The 21175-nt window shown below is 47.3% G+C and overlaps 1 protein-coding gene across 4 annotated transcripts in view; it reads right to left on the bottom strand.

Annotated features, from left to right (window-relative positions):
- Nucleotides 1–6879: 6879 nt before the first annotated feature.
- Nucleotides 6880–21175, bottom strand: part of IKZF3 (IKAROS family zinc finger 3) — a 34808-nt gene continuing 20512 nt past the window's right edge. For 2 of the 4 annotated variants that reach the window (XM_076356781.1, XM_076356782.1), the window contains exons 5-8: nt 20799–20966; nt 18967–19083; nt 12878–12994; nt 6880–7664 (exon numbers count right to left, since the gene is read on the bottom strand). In XM_076356781.1, the coding sequence (XP_076212896.1) occupies nt 6967–7664; nt 12878–12994; nt 18967–19083; nt 20799–20966 (1100 nt within the window). In that variant the 3' untranslated portion in view covers nt 6880–6966. The remainder of the gene's footprint in view (nt 7665–12877; nt 12995–18966; nt 19084–20798; nt 20967–21175) is intronic. The other 2 variants (XM_076356783.1, XM_076356784.1) reach the window with 2 other exon arrangements.

Raw genomic sequence — 21175 nt, 5'->3', positions numbered from 1 at the left:
CAGCCTGTGCCGCCCCCCAGGCTGGGCGCAGGGTGCTCGCGTGTGGGCGCCTGGCGTGACTGCACCCGGGAGGTGAGAACAGGGGGAAACCGCAGGGAGGCCCGGCATGATTCAACGCCGCGGGGCCGTTTCTCAGAAACCTTCCTGGCTCCCACCACACTTCCCGGTGCGGCTGCACCGGAGACAGGGACGCCCCGCGGCCTCACCACTGCCCAGGATGGAGGGTGCAGGGATACACGTGTGGCATGGATGTGGGGTCCCCGGTGTAGCCCCCGGAGCCCCTGCCAGGACCCCCAGCCCCACGTGTGAGGGGCTTGATGGCGGCTGCAGCACCGTGCACCGTGCGGCGTGCACCAGCCCGTGCCATGCACGTGGCCTCCCCGGGCCCGGACGGCTCCAGGCACCTTGGGGACAGGATGAGGGGGGGGGGAGAGGAAATATTTTTGCATTATCCCCCCTTCTCGCACGAGTTAATGGCAAAGCAGCAGTGGGGACTGCGGCACCGGGGCTATGGCAACGGCGCAGCACCTGCGGGACATGCAGGGGTGACATCAAAGCGACGGCAGAGACGCAGCCTCCTTCCCCCCCCCCGCTGCGGTTTCTGCAGATTTGACTAACTTTCTCCGCTCCGGGGGGCAGGGACCTGGGGGCTGCGCCTGGCCCTGGGGAGCAACAAAGGGGGGGGCCCCTGGCTGCGGCTCAGCCCCCCGGCACAGAGCCACAGCCGTGGGAAACGGGTCCGAGGGAGGACAGGATCCCCCAGACACCCCCAGCCCCACGGTGTCCCCCAGTCCCCAGGGAAGCAGCAACGGGGTTGCTGCCGGGGGAAGCAGGATTGTCCCCAACACTCACTGCAGAGCAGGGGGGCAGCGGGTGTCCGGGGGCAGCGGCGCTGCGATGGCCTCAGCCCTGCTCACAGCCCATCTCGCCAACGCCCGCGGTGGGAAGGGTGTCCCGGGCAAAGCGAGGGGGAAACAGGGAGCTGCCATGGCCTGGGCCAGGGGCTCGTCTGCCGGTGGGGGCATCTGGGCCGTGCTTACGGCTGAGGAGCATCGTCTCCAGCCTGGGAGCATCCTCCCTGGTCGCGGAGCAGCATTGCGGAGCCCAGGAGCATCATCCCCATCCCACCCTTGGCTGCAGCCCCGCCGGGTGCTGGGGTGGAGGCTCTGCCCGAGGGGCTGAAGCCACTCGGGTCGGAAGCAGGTTCTTCTAAAAACAATCGTCTGCCGGGACTTTCCTTTCCCCAGAGAGCCTGCGTGTGACAATTGTCAGCTGGTCCCCGTGCTCTCGCTCCCCCGAGGATTTCGCTCGCTGCCCAGGTGCGCCGGCTTGCTGCGATGCAAATGTGGTGCCAGATATAACCCCGCCGGAGGGAATGGCTCGGTGGCACAGGAGTGCGCGGCTCCCCGGGGGCTTCACTTCCCTCCCGGCGAAGCGAGGGGGGCACCAGGCGTGACGTGAACCTGCTGCCCCCATCGTGGTGCCCCGGTGACAGCCGCGGCCCGTCCCAGCTTTGCTGCCTGCACCTGCGTGTCCCGCAGGGCGTGCGGGCAGGAGCCCCGGGGCTGCAAAGCTCCTCCTTGGCAGTGCCAGCCTTTGGGGGGCACACGGCTCCGCGTGGGGGGCATTCGCGAAGCCCCCACCCCGCTGTCGCTCAGCCCCCCCCGAGGGAAGCACAGAGGTGGCCCCGCGCCCCGCTCACGCCTTGCCCCTCGGCTTTTGGGGGGCAGCGGGAACCCCGCACCCTCCCGGGGGCAGCGGGAGCCCGGCAGAGCCGCCCAGCCCACGCGGAGGGCTGCGACACGCCGGCGGGTCCTCGGCGGGATGGCGCGGAGGAGCGTGACTCAGTGAAAGGCTGGAGAATTGGGACAAGGAGGAGGTGGCGGCGGTGACTCAGTCCTCCCTCACCCGCTCTCCTCCCCCGGCACTGCTGGTCTTCGGGTGCCGGACCGCTCCCCGAGGGGGAGCAGGAGCCGGCCGGGATGCTCAGAGGATGCAGTTCAGCACCCGGCAGAGTTTTATAGGATTTTTCATGCGTTACAAAGCGTGTTTCAACACGACGGGGGAAACGAGTTCCTCTCTGCTCTATCATAATTACAGCATATCAGCAGATAAGGATCTCTCTGTGATAACACCAACTGAACATTTTTATAAGCCTGCTGCTTTAAAGGGGGTTTGGTTCCAGGCAGAAGAGGGTTTTTAGCATCAAAGCAGCTCTTATTCAGGGAAAAGCCAGGCTGGGGATACGCTGTGGGATTCGTTGCCCCCCGGCCCCCAGCCCCCTCAGCTGGCCCGGGGCTGTGAGCGCTGGCAGCGTTTCCCCCAGTCCTTCAGAGTTACCTGGCAGCGTCACAGCGAGGGGAAAATAACTCTTGGCGCTTGCGTTTCACCCAGGCTAGGAAGGAAGTGAAGGTAAAAGAAAAAAAGGATCCTCTGACTTTTTTTTTTTTTTCTCTCTTTCTTTCTCTTCTTTTCTGTGTTTCAAGCGTGTCCAGCTTCTTGTGGTAGAAGGTGTCAGGAGAGTATGAAATAAGTGTGAACAACGTCAACCTGCTAAAACAGGTGCTAAAAAAGGGCTGCGGGAGGGTTGGCGCGAGCCTCCACCCTCCCCGCCTGCCAGGCTGTTTCCGTCTGACTGACGTGCGCCGGCACGGTGGGCGCAGCCCCCGTCACCCCATGGAAACCCTGAGCCCACCCCGCGCCCGCCGGAGCAGCCGTGCTTCGAGCGCGTCCTGGAGCGGGTCCAGGCACGTGGGGCTGAGCGTTGCCTTCGCCCCACGCTTCTGCGGGGGGGGGAGCAGACCTGTCCCCGTGCAGATTACGGGGGACACCGGCGATCGCTACAGGCTTTGCCGGGAGGGGCGGCAAGAGCGCGGCTGCACGGGGAGGAACTTGAGGGGCGCGCGCGCCCCGTCCACCATCCCCTTCCCAAATGCTCTTCTCCCCCCGTGCTGCCTGCAAGGGGGACGCCCTGCGTGCCTGCGAGAGGGCAGCGTCACTCACACGGGCCCGGCATCACCTGCAGACGCCTGGGATCCCAGGCGCAAATACGTCCGCAAGCATTTGCCAGCACCGCGGCTCAGCACCCGGCCGAGGCCACCGCCAACGCGCACGTCAGGGCTCCTCGCTCCTCCGCACTTCTACCGGAGCCTGGTTTCGCTATGACTGTGCTCGGTAACACCAGGGCGAGGAGGACGGCGCTTCGTGACACATCACGTCGCAAGGAGCGAGTCCCGAGGCCGGGAGCGGCTGCCTGCCCGCACGCTCGGGCAGGCGCCCAGGGCATCCCGCGGGAATCGCTTCTGCTCTACCGGGGCAAATTCGGGCCGTCCCCCTCCCTCGAAGGCTTGTCCCGAGCTCGCGGGGGAGACTAGGAAAGCCGGCGGCAGCCCCAGGTCAGAGAAGGGCACGTTTCCTTGGTCCATATCGTTCATCTATTAACCAAAAGTGAAGACCGATACCATTTTTCAGCAGTTAGAGGAGCAGACTCCGTTATCTTTAAGTCTCAGAGTGTATCAGCGCTCCACCGAGTAACTAGTTGGTGTTCTGCTAACCACAGCCGTCGCCATCAGGGCGGCAGCCCCGGGTGGAAGCACCACGGCTACGGGCTGGTCACAGGTTTCATCACATCTTTGCGATTTACAGATCCCAGAGGCGACAGACGCGAGCGGCTCCAGCCCCGGCACTCCGGGCCCGCTCCCCTGAGCTCCCTCCCGCTCCCCAGCCAGCGCTTGCCCTTCACTTTCCAGCTCCGAGCGTTGTGATCGCCTCTGCTTTCACGGCTGTCAGGAACGAGCTTTGGCCCTGGGAGAGCAGCGCAGCGCCGCGCCGCGCCCGGGGTCCCTTCAGCTATTATGTACACGAGAGTTTACTGAAATTTAAAAAAAAAATTCAATAAACTTTTAAGCACAAGAGGCTCGTTTCTTAATGCTAAAAGCTCGTTTCCCGAGACTCCCCTGCGCTGCCCGCTGTTTGGGTATAATTCAGCAGTAAATAAAGAAACCAAGTGAGACAGACGAAACAGCTGGCTGGAGCGCGTTCAAAGAGAACGGTCCAAACAGAAATTTGTTTCGGATTCAAAATAACCAAACCAGGAGCAGAATAAATCAGGCTCACAACAAATACCAGCGGTTTCACCCCCCCCCCCATTTTCCCAGATGCGATGATTTGCAAAGCTCCTCTGAGCTCAGAGACCGGCCCGAGACCGAGCGCAGCCCTTCGACGTACGGGCACGGCCCAAGGGGCTTCCCGCCTCCCACGCCAGCGCGGCCGGGGCTTGGCCCACGAGGGAGGGTGCTCGGGGCAGCGCTGCAGGAGGGGGTCTGCTGCACCAGCGGGGTCCCCCCGACGCAGGGGGAGGCACACGGAGGGGGGCCGATCCTGGCACCGCACGGGGCTGGCGCGTCCAGCTCCCGGGACGCAGCTACGGCAGGCTCCGGCCCCGGTTCAGGGAGTCGCAGGCACACGCTTGGCGAGCATCAGAGAGCAGATAAACGGTACTCATAAAAATATATATATGTTTTAATAAACGACTGGGTTGAAATTCCACAACATGCGATCGTTCAACAGCAGAGCTGTAGCGAGGTTACCGCTCGTCAACTCCAGGCAGCACAGGGAACTTCTTCTGGTTCAGCCCATCTTGAAATCGTGTCTCTGCCCGAGCAGGGGTGGGAAAGCGGTGCCGCCTAGGCCAGACGCCGCGCAAACCTCCCTCCTTCCTTTCAAAAACCTGGCAGCACTGCTCACGCTGGGCTGCTCGGAGGCGCAGTGGTTGATTGCTCACCTTAGCTGGGAAGCAAGGGTAGGTGGCTGAAGCCCTGCCTGGCGGTAAGTGAAGAGTGGGAGAGTAATCTGAAGAGTGTTTTCAAGGATTCGGTAGTGGCGTGAGAAAGAAACCGGCGGTGCTGCGTGACACACATTCGGCAATCTGAGGAGCTTCCTGTGCAAACGACAAGTTACGTCTTACTATGCGCAACCTTATTCATTTCTGTTGAACCGTGAGGAGCATTTTCATCAGCCGCGACGCGCGTGTAACTCAGTCGCTTCCCCCATGACAACGCAGCAGGAGAGATGGAGTCACCGAACGATTTACACTAACTGAAGTGGGGACTTGGCTGGAGCCTTTCCAAGTCCGGGCCGCTGCCCGGAAGGCAGTCCTCAGACGAGCGGGTTAAGCCCTTGGTGGAACTGCAGCCTTGCTCACCGAAGGAATCGTCTGTCACGCCGTGACAATGGGCATTCGTCGGGGAAGAACCATCATCCACCCGCTCACTGCACGTGCCTCACGATGGGAAAGCGGTTACTGGAAAAGATCCTAAACCTATTTTATAACTACGCACGTAACATCACACAAGGTAGCAAGAGAGTTCTCCTGAGCCCCAACGATAAGCAGGATCTAGCACTCGTACAGCACTTTAGGTACTCAAGCACTCCGCAGACTAATTTGTCCTCCTTCAGACGTACGCTTATCGGGAAAAGGGAATATAAATTTTCTTTTTTGTACCTTAAAATTCAGGGAGGGAGAAAGTGTTTGAGCCGAAAGAGTGAGCCCAGGTCAAAGGGAGGAACGAAATTCCGTATTTCTTGACCCTCGGCGCTCCACTTAGGTGTCTGTGCCCCAGCCTTCCCTCACGGAAACGGATGGATCACCGCGGATACTGGCACGGCAACGTTGAAAAAGTACAACAGCAATGCAGGTATCAAACCTTGCAATGGGTGCAGAGCGTCCATCAGGACAGACCTAACTCTACATTATACAGAAATACTTTTGCAAAGAATAAACACTCACTCAGCAAAACTGCTATCAAATCCATATCTTCAGCACAGTGACTAATAATACAGCTGCAGAGCAATGATTAGATTAAAAGAACTATTTTAAAAACCAGCTTCAAAGTAATAGTAAATACTCATTTTGCAAAACAGCACATTTCACTCGAGGGATATCCCCACATAAAACCAGACAGTGTGATTGAGCTGTCAGCTCCCACACATTCACGTATGCAGATTCTCACGGTGTCTGCTGCCAGGACAAGGGTGCCTCCCGCTCCGAGCCCAACGCCTTCCGCCGTCCACAGGGACGTCGCGTGCCAGGGCTGGCCGCGGACCGGACGGCACGGCCGCGGGTTCTGCTGCTGGAGCCGAGCAGGAGCAAGGCGGGGGGCACACCGCACGGCCCAGTTTCGTCCTCGTCCTTGGCGCCCACCAGAAAGGAGGACTTTCCACCAATGAAAATCAGGATTTCCCCCAGACTGCATGGATGAGCCTACCGATGACCTCACCGGGTATCCCAAAAATGCGTACTGTTAAAAAACCCCAACCCCAAAATAGGTCTCATTTCTTATTTTGCTATCACTGAGTAAGGTGCATGTGGGAGTGACTTTAAAGAAAGTGAACAGAGGGGTAAGAAAAAGGAAAGTGTGGTGGGGCCACATGCTCTTTAAGACTTAGGGGAAAACCTTTAAGGAGGAATTAATAATCCCTCCCAGACACGCGTTTTCCTTGCTTCGGTGATTAGCCATTTGAAGACCGTCGGGACTGTAACAGCTAGAAAAAGCTCCTCCTATATACTTCTGACTATACATCTGACCAAGCAGGGAAACCGGCAGCAGGGCATAAAAGCCTTTTGCGCTGAGTTAAAGCATACATTATAAAAACAAATGCACGTTAAAAAATAAAAACATCTTAAATGGCTCTTAATTTTCACAAAAATAAAGTTCATATAAAAATTGGTCTCTGCTCCTGTTATGTTATACAGTACCACTCACCACAGCAGCTAGGCATAGATGCTACAGAACACTGAATTATTTGTAAAGAAACATATAAAAAGGCGTCACCTCCCGGTGACGCTCGTTTAAAAACTGGCATAGAAAAATACTCAAGAAATTTCTTTATACTAATTAAAAAATAAACAAACAAGCCTCCTCTCCGATCTAAAACAAAGCCTTTGACCTCGGAAAACCAGTCCTTTTATTTGAGTACTACTCTGTGCTCTCCTCGTGCTATGTGTGAGGAAAACTCGTATCGGTCATGGCTTCTGTACCCGCAGACGTTGCACTCGAAGGGATCGCGGAACCCGTGGCAGCCCATGTGGATGGTGAACATGACATAATCCAAAAAGAGGACGCGGCAATGGTCGCACCGGTAGACCCCGATGGCTTCCCCTTCCTTGTTGATGACCCTGAAGGCATCGCGTGGGCATATGGCAGGCGGCTTGATTATGTCATACGGCCTCGGGAAATCCTTCAAGGACTGGAGGCCGTTGCGGGCCTGAGCGGGGATCATCTGGCTTTGATGGAAGGTGGGATTCTGCCGCTCCTCGTGGTTGCTGTCAGTGTCTGTGGAGTCTTGGCCGCTGTTGTTTGGGGAAAGGCCTCTGTCGGAAGACAGGCTTTTGTCCCTTAGGTGGCTCTTCTCCGCATCCTGCGAGTTGCCGTTTGGCACGTCGGTGCGGGTCAGCGGTATGGGGTACAGACTGCTTATGACGGGGACCATTTCGGAGGTGGGAGCCGGTGGCGTCTGCACCAGAGGGCGCAAGGCTTCAGCCCCAAGGTAGGTGATGGCATTGTTTATGGCCTGGTCCATCATGCGTCCTTGCATTATGTCGCTTTCCTTTTCGTACATGAAACTTGAATTATAATTAACATCAAAACTATGTCGCTTCTCACCTGCAAAAGAGGAGAGCTATTAAATTACCTGGGTGAGTAAAGAAGTATTTGAACTCCGTGATGCCTTTTCTAAATGGCAGTAGTCTCTGGAAAGTAGAGGCATGAAATGTTCTCTGCGGAAAGAGGCCGTCCATATACACGAGTAGCTTTTGGGTGGGGCTTTTTTTTGGAGGCCTGTTACTTATTTTTTAAAGTCCAGCCTTGGAAGCAAAAACGTAATAGAGGAGGTGGTGAGGATACTCACTGGACAAATCACCATTAAATTTTTTTAATTATTCTGGGATTTAAGGGGAAGAACATTATCAAAACTTCCATGGATTAACTTCTCTCACCTTTTTTCTAGAAAAAGGTAGATAATCATTAATGAAAATACTTGTAAAAGAGCTAATGGATAACGAACCAAAGAACTCCAGTTTCGGTACCAAGACTGCAACCTTTCCTTCTTGACTCGTCCCCTGAGAAGCGTACCCCTCTCTAATAGAAAAAGCGAAGACAAGTGCCGGCTGAGATCCGATGCACTTTTCATTACTTTTACCCATCTGAGAGAGTCTTCTTTTATACGTCCTCGGACACCGAAGTCAATTTTCCCCACTGTCCTCCGACAACTACAGCTTCCTCTGCACCACGCCTGGCTTCTTGGAACTCTACACAGGTTTTCAGATAATCTAACACTGGCAGCTATGTATATATGCATAGAAGAACACATTTAGGGTCAACTTGGTATGGGGCTAGTGAAAGAGGCGTGAAACGTGTTCCTCTCTGGGTGTGCTAGGGCTTTGAAAGCTCTAAATTAGACAGGACGGGAGGAGAGCTGAGAGAGCGCGTACCTGAAATTCTGCTCACGCCTCTTCTAGCAAGGACTAAGGCAAGGGAGGGCGAGCGGGGCAGCACACTGCAACTAGTTTTCTCTACGCCAGGTGCAGGGAGGAAATCAAACTGCACCCCAAAAGGACTAAAGTCACTTTTTTGGTGACTGTCTAGAAATAAGTAACCGAATTCTGTGGTTACATAAAACATAAAATCGTTCATAGCTTTAAAAAAAAAAAAAAAAAAAAAAAAAAAGGACCAGACCAAACGTTTCATGTGCAAGTGACTTGCAAACATCAGATCCACTAATCTTTTAGTTACGGTAACTGGAGTAGTGCAGATGTTTATCAGTCACCTGTCAACACCATGACTCAATGTATATGAAACTCATTAGGTTTCACTGCAGAGGCAGAAAACCAGGAGCTCACGTTTCTCTTATAAAACACTCAAAAAGGTTAGTGAACCACAAGAGTGTAACTGCTTCCAACCCTCAATAAAACTTGTGATCCAACTTTACACAGAAGGAAACAAAAAGATGTAGCACATTTCTATGACTCATAAAACCAGCTCCAGGCAAGTGAAAGATGTGAACAAATTTGAAATTTAAAAAAAAAAAAGGCAACAAAAGCAAAAAATATACAGGACTCCCTAGAAATTTTGGGTTAGGAGTCACTGTCGTAAGACACAAAAAACACCACGTATGATCACTGAGGCTCGCACAGCATTCTGTTATGCCACTACCCCGGTGGCTTTTTAAAGCCCCCACAACAGCCCATGCTGCCTCCCTTAAACTACCAGTTCTATCAAATGAAATGCCAATGCCCAAATGCTCTGCTGACATACATTAACGTGTCACATTGCTGTACACTTTTAAAAGGCCACGGCACATCGGGAACGGACTCCTTATATGAGAGGGCAAGAAATCAGGCTGCAAACCTGACTGCGACATTTCTCAGCTACTTTGGGAGGAAAAGGCATTGCATAAAGAATGGCTTCTCTCTTTGCCCCCTGTCTCAGCAGACACCCCAAGGCAAGCACGCGTCCGATTTCGATACCTCAGTCGGATGCCTATATTTAGGTAGGCTGAATCGGCACGAAAGTGCCACAGAAAGTGCTAATGGCATATCCAGAATGTCAGCTATGGCACCGCATCGCAATCAAGCGGATGGGGAGCCACTCCTGAAATTTTATTTTTTTTTTTTCCCCTCCTCAAATACAGCAAACCTCTCCACGAAAAGAGACAAAAAGCCAGATCAGTACTTCACTCAAAACCGACAGCAATCAGTCAGGAGAAAGTTGGTATCAATGGTTTAGAAAAAGGGAAAGGAGTATAAGGGGACCGGGGGATGAATAAGATGGGCTCTGCCTAGAGCAGCTGATGCTTCATCCTTCTGGCCAGCAGGACAGTGTAACAGATTATCCTGAGTTAAGCCGCTACCTGCACTGGGGGAAGTGCCACAAAGTTACTGAAAAACACTACATTAAAAATTAAATTTACAGGTTCTCCAGCGTTCATTTACAAAGCAGCCACGGGTTAGCCGAACATCTTTCCTCTTTTTTTTTTTTGTTTTGTCTCAGTGCAATGCAAAAGCTTTCCCCTTCAAAATTCACACACGAGCCGTAGCGTATGACACATACCCATGTGCTGCTCAGCGATGCTTCACTTTAAAATGTAGGTAGATTTTTGCAGCCTGGTGAGGTGCGGACACTGGAAACAGGGAGTGGACCTGCTTCCTGCTGCTGTGCTAACCAAAGCAGGCAATTTCTCATTAGACTTTGCACGCTGGGGGATAATGGTGTTTGTTACTGGCAGAACTGCACTAGCACTTTTACCACTATGAGAAATATATTTTCACTCCTGGTCTCGGCGAGAACTTGTTTTTAACAAGGAAGAAATAGAAGTCTGTGGGTCAAGATACTCAGCTGGTGTAAACCGGCAGAAATGCATTGACTGCACTGGCTACTTCGACTCGCGTCACCTGAAGATACAGCCCCACGAGTGTTTTACACAGCAGTGAAGTACCACCAGCACAGGTGTCTACCCAGTCTGCTGGGCTGGGGTTTTTTAATTTTTTTTTTTTTTTTAAATATCTGTTCATTAATCAAACCAGGAAGTACAAAAAGCCAGGGTTTGTAGATTTGGTCCATATACATGCAAAATAGAAATCCACAGCAAAATAGGAAACACAAAATCATAAGCTTCCATTCAAACCCGTGTTCCCTCGTAACTAAAGGGAAAGCTGAGGACAAAACCTTTGCAGGAGAAGCCTTTGAAGGGAGGCCTAGTGTAGAGTATACGGTCTGCTGGTCTGTGTCCTTATTTGAGACTTACACTCGTGCACACGAGGTAGCTACCGAAAATGAAAATGTGAAAAAATAAAGTGGGCAAGACTCCTGGTGCTTGTATGAATCTCTGAAGAGCCCTCAAATAATAATAAAGGTGTTTTTTTTTTTTTCTGATCAATAGACTTCATTCACAGAAACGAGCCAAACAAAGATGCCTTGTTAATACACATCTCCATCCCTTCTTCCTGACAAAATGAAAAATCAGCACCCGTTCTGAGAACGCCGTTTCCCAAGAAATCACAGAGCTGTCCTGGCAGATTTGCACTCCTACGCATGCAGTTCAGAAAGTCACAGAAGTCAAATCAAGGTTGGACAGACTGCTCTTGCACACATACTTCCCAGGGATAAAAGGGACCGAGCGAGTAATTTTTTCACACATTACTTAACAAGAACATGCCAATCACATAGGTTCTAGAAAAACAGTAAGTTTCAGAAATTGGTTATTTTGTTCCTTTAGGTGAACTGCCCTGGGTCCTCCAACTTCTCCACAAAAGGCCCTATCAGTTTGTGCCATCTGCAGACCACGTTACTGAGCACAATCACAAATCAAAAGAGGATCTCTTCCATACGGTAACAAGTACGCTGGTAAAACAAATCAGAAAAACACTAGTACTTAACTAAGCGTGTGCCGAGTGGTTGTGTCCTGCTGCAGATGTGTTTAATAAAATACATAAAGATTGAATTGATAGCAATTGTAAAACAAGATAGGGTGAAGCTGATCTCGGTGCTAAAAAAAAAAGGAAGCTAAAGGTTTTCAAAAACATTTGCATTAGTATTACTTTTTGAATCACAGCATGACATGTAAGGCCTAAGTCACACAGTCAACAGTTTCAATATTAAGCACCCAAAGGCACTCAGATGGAGCGTGCTGGTGTTACTTCACTCCTGTATAAAAAGGTGACCTTTTGAAAGCCATACGAAGATGTCTAAATAAAAGTTACCAGTTTTCATAGATGAAAGTCCAGCGCAACCCACCAAATCTAACAAGAGCTACATTACCTTCAAAAATTAAGTTGCTTTTATATCTATATGGATTTAGCAGCACACCTTTACCTAGGTTTGGACCTCAGCCCCAGCCGTTCAAGGCGGGTCCTCAGACCATCCCTCTGCCGGGGGGGGTCTGTCCGGCAGCAGCTGACCCCTGCCTGCACGCTCAGCCCCACGCTTCTCCCCTCCCCAGTCGTGGGTGAACACCAGCCACCACACGGGCCCCTGTTCTGAAGGAAAAGGTTGTAGCAAGAAAAATAAGCGCTCGGTACCCGATATAACCGTACAGAACATAACAAATAAGGCATTACTAGTACTGACACTATATAACTGCTGACTAAGTCAGGTCTTTACTCAGGACACGAGAGTTGCATTTTATTTTTTTAAAAAGCACGTTAATGAAATAAGACTAGCCGAGAGGATCAGGCGTTCACTGAAACACAGAACCCGCCAAACTGGTATTTAAGATCCCCAGCGTGCAAAACTCTGATCGTATAAAATTAAATGCAAGAAAAATGCTATGGAAACATCTTGTTGCTTAAATTACCACAAGAAAGGATTTGATATTTTTTCATCATATTCAAATTCAGCAGGGTGACTAACAGACATTCAATACTTTTCTGTCTTTAGGCCTTACTCCACACACGCATCCTGCAAGCATCTTCAACTCCTGCTGACTAGAAAAAGCACTCAGCTCGTAACAGCATTAAGCCTTCCTGTTCTTTTCCTGTAAAGAACCTAGCAGAGAACATTTCAAATGCACAGGTACAGAAAACAACACATGGAAGCTCATAAAATATATTTATAAATTGCCTGCACAAATAGACACAAAGCACAATAGTAGCTTCCATCCAGTTTAAGTATCTAACAGAATATATTCTTTTTATTTTAATCAAAACCCTACAACAAATCACTAAAACCACATCAGATTAATCAAAATTACTTTATTTATATTCTTTTGTATTAGATTATAAACCTGAGAAGGATATTTAAAATAAGCAGAGGCATTGTACTATAGGTTATCAACTTGCACATATTTAACTGTTGCACATGAAAAGGTTTTTTGTTCTTACCAATAAATTTCTGAGGCATTGAGCTTTTTCGCTTTGCCACGTTGCTTGCTAGCCTGTCCAGCACAAGGGCTCTTTCACTCCCCATCTCTGCCTTGATGTGCCTTGCCTCCACGCTTGCTAGTTTGGAAAATGTGAAAAGAAAAAAAAAAACAACAAAAAAAAACACGTAGGTGAAAAGGAAAAAAAAAAAAAAAAAGAAAAAAAAAAGGAAGAGATGAATGGTTTAATCTCCGGAGTTTGCCACACTAACTGGGAGGAAACAGTTTGGAGATCTGATGTAAACTTGTTTTGCTTTTTCTGTCATTCTTGCTCATTGCGTCTTGGGCACCAGTTGCGGTCAGTGGAACCAAGCACAGAAACAGACACTGATCTTGCAGTCCTGAGCTCATGCAAGGAGAGCATAAACCATACAAAACCAGTGTCTTCATTAGCAAGAGGAAGTGTAAAATAAACTGGCTGGAAGGGTTGGTTACAAAATGTAGATGGAGATACAACCTCTCTTAGCCTTTCTTTTTTATTCTGAGTAAGACTGTGTGACACCTGCAGACTGACATAGTGCTGCAAAGCTTCGCTGTAAGACATTCAGTCCTCTTGCTACACCTTTTTAGGTATCAGTCATACGTAGATGTCGTCTTAACTAATCACTAAGAAACTTGCACGAAATATAGCGATGTTCCATTAAAGTCAAAATAATATAACCTTTCAATATCCACTTCTAACTCATTTTTTTCCAGGTGTCATCATCACTTAATTTTTTTCCTAAATGCTACAGCTAAAACTAATTAAGAATGCTTTCTCTCTGGCACACCTGTAAGCATTAGCATTAGGTGTTTTAAAGCTCATTACAACCTCCAGAATTTCTAATTTTAGGAAAAGTACATGTGCCCTAAGATCACTCCCTCGAGACTGGGCCGCTGACTGTTTTAAGGATCTTACCATTTTCCAGAGTTCTCCTGTAGCCGTGCTAACCAGTGCCCATCATTTCACGGAAACTTCTGCTTGCTCTCACCTCATGGAGGCTGCACAGGCTTTTGAGCTGGAGCAGCCGAGCCGAAGGACTGCCACCTCATATCACTACTGCCAGACTAATACTGAATATAACTGCTGCGGCTTCCCCCCAAAAAGCTTGCTCTCGCCTGAAGAACAAGTATCGGTAGTGGTACTTTTTTATTAAAAAGTAGGACTAAGAGTTTCAGCATTAGGGACCGCTGTGGTGAAAACTAGACACGTTTTAAGAGACTGCCCATGTCTTTAGGAGTTGGTATCTAAGTAGAGGAAAATTAAGACAAGGAAGGGTAATTTACTTTCCCAAGGTAATACAAAAGGTCAGATCTCACCATGAAAGAACCCTGGCTGCTGTGTTATTGTACTATTGCACTAGCATACCTAAATATATGAAGCATAATCTACATGAGAGAGAAGTAATGCCAGAGGAAAACGATACAAGCACTTCGGTATCGCTTCAGTCCTGCTAAATGCAGTTTTATTAAGTATCGGACTTAAACTGCAGTTTGCTAAGTACAGCAAGTGATAAAAACGCAGTATCATCCTTCCAGAGCTTAATGTGCAGCATTTCCCTATAAATTTCAAAGTCAGTCACTCCTTACTTGTTTATTATTGCTGTTATTGATATCATATGAGTTTCAGTCAGCACAAACCATGACTCACCAAACCTCAGCCAGAACTATTTGTTAATGTTTGTTCAGCATTTTGAAAATGTAATGTGCTTCATAAGTGCTCGATGCCACAAACACTAGCTACGAATATGACTCAGGATGGATGGAATAATAGGGCTCAACTCAGCACTACCTCAGTCCTGTTTCATCAGGCTGTAACCCCGTGATACACACGATAACCAGACCCACAGAGGGCATGCATACACAATGCCTTAAAGGTAATAACATATTGCTTTTCTGGTCTGATTGTTACTCCCAGTTACTCCAGTATGTTTAGAGACTCGCATAAATGTATTTATCAACTACTAAAATGCACCTGCTTCCAGCATGAAATACCAAGACACTACGTAACAGTTTACATTCAGTGAGACAAAACATCAGATTAAGTTGAAACTGCAAGGGAAGGTTAGGTAGGCAGAACCTAGTCACCTGTTTGGATTTTGGCCAGAAGCTCTAGTTAATTCTTGAGAATAATGTTACGGGATTTTTAATTTCAGAACTTCTGCCTATCTCTCATGCTCCAAAAACTGGAATATGCTTTCTGAGCTCTTTATATTATCTTTAGATAACTGCAGTTCAAGGTTTGAACTATCCCCAGAAAGCTTGTGATCTTGACAGGATCATTGCACAAGGCATTAATAATAGTAATTTAAGTTTTAAAAACGCCAACCCACAACTACCCTGAACAAGATAAAAATACAAACAGTGCTGTATATTCAAAAATTTAGGTTGTAAAAAAACCAAAAGGAAAGAAAACACAATTCATCCGTGTCATAAAAGCAGCTCCTCCTTCTTTTGCTCTTCTAGTTTCTCTTTTTCTCAATCTTTAACAAGAGTTGTACTCAAGTTCTATTAAAGCTTTAATGTCACATTTGCAGAATCTTTCTCTCTATCTTCCGACAGAACGTAGAGCGATGTTTCGGTAAGTCCTCTTAGCCAGCCCTAGAAACACACTGGAAGCTACACGTAGCATATCAGTGTCTACTTGTCTTGTCAATGTTATTTATGTGCCACCAGGGGAACTTTATTAAATTAGTGTCAAGAGGGCAGACAAGCGGCTTCCTGCAGAGGTAACAATAGTCTTTACTCAGACGAGATTGCTGAAGAGACAGTAACTATTGACCTACATAATCTGTTCTGGGACATCTCTAAGTATCAATCTTCCAGCCTGATGTCTGTCTGCCATTTTATTTTAATGCTAAGGGTCTCTTCTTTCACATTAGGATTTTCTACTCCTTGCTAACGGGCATTTTTTCCTAAAGAAAAAAATAATCTCTATTTATGGGCCACAAAAGGTCTTTGACAATGTCTTCATAATACAGCCTTAGGGAAACAGACTCTGCTCCCGCTGAGACACAGGTGGTTATGCTGCTTCTCTCCCACAACACTGCTCTCCCTACCCAAAAGCTAACTTAAAAAGATCTCACCCACCTCTTTCTTCTGGGGTTCAACTGCACGGCCAGAAAACAACAAAAACTCTAAGGATGCTGAAAGAAACTCTGCAGACCAAATAAATCACCCTCTTCCCTCCCGATCAGCGCTCTCGCATGTGCCTCTGGACTTACATGGAAAGTCAAGCTCCTAACCAGGGTTTTACCCAGCAGTAGGATGGGGCTTAGCCCCAATGTCCTGACCGCTTTTAAACTTGGGTCGCCATCTTCTACTTACCTAACACTAGGACCAATTATGGCGTTCCCTGATCACCGCCTGAGATGTCTCTGTGGTGCTTCTGAGTACTGTTGCCTACCTCAGTGGTGCGCACATTTCAGTTGTGATCTTATGTTTATAAAACACTTCCATAAGAAAATTTTGTGTAAACATGATTTATCCATGATGGATGACTACTTGTGTTTTCTTGTAATCACTGGGTGACGAGCCACCTCTCTAAAACAGTGCTGTCACCCAGCCATCATGCCATTCTGTAGATGTACAGAGAGTGGATACTCTTCTTCCAGCCCAGAGCATGAACACACGATCATTTAGCCTGTACTGAATTGTTTCCATAGCGTGGTTTCTGTCACACCATAAATGTGAGTATAATTTTTAGAACATGCGGGCATTGTTAACAAAACCCTGAAGCATAAAGCAGAGCTCAAATTAGAGGCATTGCTTCCTGCAGCATCTCTATGTGGTCACTAAATAATGGAGAGTGGAACAGAGAGGTGGGTTATTGTGCAATGAGAACAACGTGACCAGAGATCACTATCAGGGACTGAGCAACGCTCTAACAATATTGGTACATGAAACCCTTCTTTCAGAAATATTACCACACTGCTACGTCTGGAACATGCAAACCTCATACTAAAAAGCAACTAGAATGGTTAGGACTGTCCTGATGCTTTTCAATATTTTAATTAATTATTGGATGATGGCACGTTAAGCATACTTGCGCTTAAAGATGGCTCCATATAAGAAGGTTGCAAGGACTTCAGAAAAGTACCAAAATTCAAAGTGATGTGGATAAGTAGGAAAATGGTCAGAAATAAAAAAACCTGATGTTCACTAAACGCAAGTGCAAAATGCTACCCTTAGGGGGAAAAAACCAAATCAAATGCACTAAATGACCTCCTGAGGTCCTTTCCAGCCTTCCCTCCCTCTGATTCTGTGATCTAACATAGTGCTGATACCAGAGAATTGAATGGAAATGCCTCAGCAAGACTGGAGTTCCTGTTTTTCATAAAACTTACTACTCCAGTAAAAACACTGCAGTATTTTTTAAAGCGCGCAGGTCTTAAAGGCATAGGGTACAGCCACATCATGTCATACTGGAAATTTACATTTCCTCTGTGACCAATTTAAGGCATACAGTACTACTTCAGCAAGTACCATATAGCAGATTCTGGATAAGTGAAATGTTGCTATTCTGAAATGAATATAAACCACGAGAATCATTTAAAAGCAGGAATCTATAGTAGGTATCATGTTTTCCATTTTCACACGGTGGACATCTCGGAGTGATTGCCATCATGGGAGTATATACTGTAACATAAAACCACAGTTACAATATGTATGGGTTCTCATGAAAACCAAAACTTGCTGACGTTCTAGTAACCATTGACTTTTACTAATGCTCTAAAAAACATGTCATTTGCTGAAAAGATGATAGCCTATGAAAAACTATAAAACTCTAACTTCGTTAAATCATTGTTTCTTTATGGCGGTTTTTGTGTGTGCATGTGTCAAAGCCTGATACACCAACCTACTCGCTCTGCACAGGGTAAGGACTCTTGTACCCACCTAGTTATCATCATAGATCAAGGGGTCATCACACTGGTTTTCAGGCCCGGCTTGTGATGATGCCTGCAGAATCTCTGCTTGATAATCATATCACTAAATACCATTATTATTTTTTTTTTAATTATTGAAGGGCCTTTGTAAACATTGTCATCTCTCGAAGTATATTTTTACATTTTAGGTTTCTTCTCTGAAAACTCAGTTTAACCTTTTCCTTGAAAATAAAATTATATTTGAAATTCACAATCAAAACTAGGAACCTCGAGTCCTTAAAGTTATTGTTTGCTTGCTTTTTTTAAGGCTGCATAGCAAAAGAACGGGAACCTGAATTCTGAAATTGTAGCCTCAGCTCTGCTACAGATTAGTCGTATAATCTTTTGGGAGGTCACAACCACCCCCTGACTCTGAATGGGAAGAGTAATTCTTTCCTGACTTACTGGCATATTGTGGGACTTAAATCACACAAGTTCATTTTAGGATTTGAAATATTCAGGTGAAGCAGGCTCAAAGATTATGGCAGTTATTCTTCACCAAAGCATTTTCAGAACTGCAGCACTGAGACTGTGAAAAGGAAAATAAGAAAAGCTGTTTTGATACATTTTACCTTCAGCCTTTTTCAAAGACAGCTCTATACTTAAAGAAGTCCCTTACCTCTCACTACCTCCCTAAGCTGATCTACCAGTGATCTTCAGGATACCACCCCACTGCCATGCCCTAGATCCACGCCACTAAAACTTCTGCAAATTCTAACCGATTCTGATCCACAGTTCTTACTCTAAAGAAAAGGAAGCATCAACGGACTGAGACACGTGAACAACTGTTGCCAACAACCATGGGCACCAACTCATCCAATAAAATAAGCCACATAATAGCATTAATGTAGGAATAATTTAACTTACTGTGTCACCTACAGAAATGCTGCGTACAAGGTATTTTAGATGTTTTAGTCAAAGTAACTGTGAAATAAAAAAGTGATTAAAATAAAAGCATTCTTTAACTATTTGCCTGAGGGATGCATTAAACCTGACCCTTTTATAAGATGTTACAGCCCCTTAGGTTACTGAAAATGATTGTAGTAAAAACTGTTCTCAGGCTGTGAATTAACAGCCTACCAGACGCCCTTTTTAAAGCACTGTAATGTACCAAAAAAACAAAACCACTGTAACGTGATAAACTCACCAGCCTCACACATGCCAGCATTCTGCAAATAAGTACGGCACCGCTCCTTGTGCTCCTCTAACGAGCTCCTTTGCTTGTAGCTCCTTCCGCAAAACTCACATTTGTATGGCTTCTCCACTAGAAAAATAAGAGCGCAGTATAAAATAACCACAAGAGACTACTAAAACACTGTCTCCCTGACGTTCAAGTATGTAGTTACTAATAGCATATATTCACCTCATGGAGAATGCTTTAAATTTCTGTTAACTTTATGAGCACTGCAATCATCACAAAATTAGGCTTACATAAGGGTGAAACCCACCGGACACACAGCGTTCCTCTTCATCCCCTAACCAGAAAAGAAGAGGACTTACAACTAGACACTGTTCCCAGGAGCTCAGGTTCCTAGAGCCCTGCTCTAGCTGACAACTTTTCCTGGCGTAACTTCCCTAGGGAAGACCAACTGTACCGCTGCTAAACCGGGACTCCAGCTGTCCTAACTGCCCGACCTAGGTCCTGTCTATACAGAATTTTTCAAGGACTTCACGAAACTGAGGAAGTTAAACCAAACCAAAACCGTATGTGAAGTTCATTTCATTTCCAAAGGCTTTTATTGTAAAGCGAATTATATTCCTAATTCATTTAAGCTAAAGCAAACCTGTTTGAAACTCAAGATATCCACACAGCCTTTCCCAGTGCCTCATACACAAGGGCTGGAAGCACTTCCTAAATCCTCTCATTGCTGTTTTGTGAACAGACATCCTCTAACACACCCAGGCAAAATATCATCCCTGTACAGCGCAAATATAACTAGCCTTGCATTGTATACTGTGCAAAAAGACCATACTCCCTACTGCTAATGCAACTGTTCACTTATTTATGTGATTCACTTGAAGAGATTTCCTTTATACTGTTTAATAAGCCAGCTCCTAAAAACTTCAGTCACAATAACCACATGACGTGTTTGAAGCATGATGTTTTTAGCACTGTGCTGGTGGGGGACAGTCACCACCACTGTGCTGGGTCTTGATTAAATCAGAATCTCATTTATCCATGTCAGATAATCTCATTTTTAACTTTGATTCTTTGTGAGGTTGAACTTTTTTTTTTTTCTGTAAAGTGCAGTGCAGAGATAACATCTCTCATTTAGAATAAATGTTTTCTTTCTAGGCCCCTGTATAACACAGGATATACACAAATCAAAGAGTAAGCACAACCTGGCTCTTGCGGAACTGGGGGAACTAAGATTAATCAATTTATACCTGCTTGTTATTCAAGTTACCTCAGCTCTGTGCCTCCATTTCTCCCATCTGTAAAATGGATGAAACACCCTAGCAGTCTTGAGAAAAACCACTGGCGTTTGTTGAGCATGTTAAGACATTCAGATGAAAGGCACTACACAACAGCGAGGTGTTAACTGGCAATAGAGTCATGCTGTCCTGGATTATGCTCCTAGAGCTATCCCAACCGCTCAGGACAGGAAAGGAAGGAAGTCCCAGCAAAGCATGTCTTCGCGCTGCCCCTCAAATTCAGAGCTTGCTGGCATAGCTAGCTCCACTCATTTGAAAATACCAAGGAGTTGTTTTGTGCAAGCAGGTATCGAGGCTGGCCGTTTCTCACAGCACACAGCTGTGACAGCGGGTTTCCCTGTGCCCTCTTTCTGCATTAAGAGCGGACCCGAGCCCGAGACGGTTCCGTCAGCACAGCAGGCAGAGTGAGTGGTCACTGCTATTTGTCAACTCTTCAAAACTAGACCAGCTGAGCAAACTTTGCTGACTGACTCTTTATTCTCCACGCCTAGTGTCCTAGTGACACACATCTAAAACACATGAAGTGTCTTTGAAGTCACTTACCAGAATGTGTCCTTAAGTGACCTGTTAGCGCATCCCTCCTTTGGCAGGCATAACTGCAAAGATGACATTTAAAAGGTTTTTCCCCTGTATGTAGTTTAATGTGGCGGAGGAGGTTACCCTTCTGAGTAAAGGAAGCTCCGCACTGATTACACTGGAATGGCCGTTCACCTTAAAATGACATACAAAAAAGGACATTTAATGGTTACGTGGGTATCATCCTATCCTCATACCCTTTCCTTTTTGGAAGAGGAAAGAATGAGATACTGGATCAATTTCTTTCTAAAGAAACACACACAGCCCTTCCGTTGACTTCAGTGGGAGTTACACGCAGCTCTGGTGTCAGAGCTTCTTGTAACATATGTACGACTATGGAAAAC

This window comes from Aptenodytes patagonicus, chromosome 20 (assembly GCF_965638725.1).
Source record: "Aptenodytes patagonicus chromosome 20, bAptPat1.pri.cur, whole genome shotgun sequence".
NCBI classification, from domain to species: Eukaryota; Metazoa; Chordata; class Aves; order Sphenisciformes; family Spheniscidae; genus Aptenodytes; species Aptenodytes patagonicus.
This window is presented reverse-complemented; position numbering and strand designations above follow the sequence as displayed.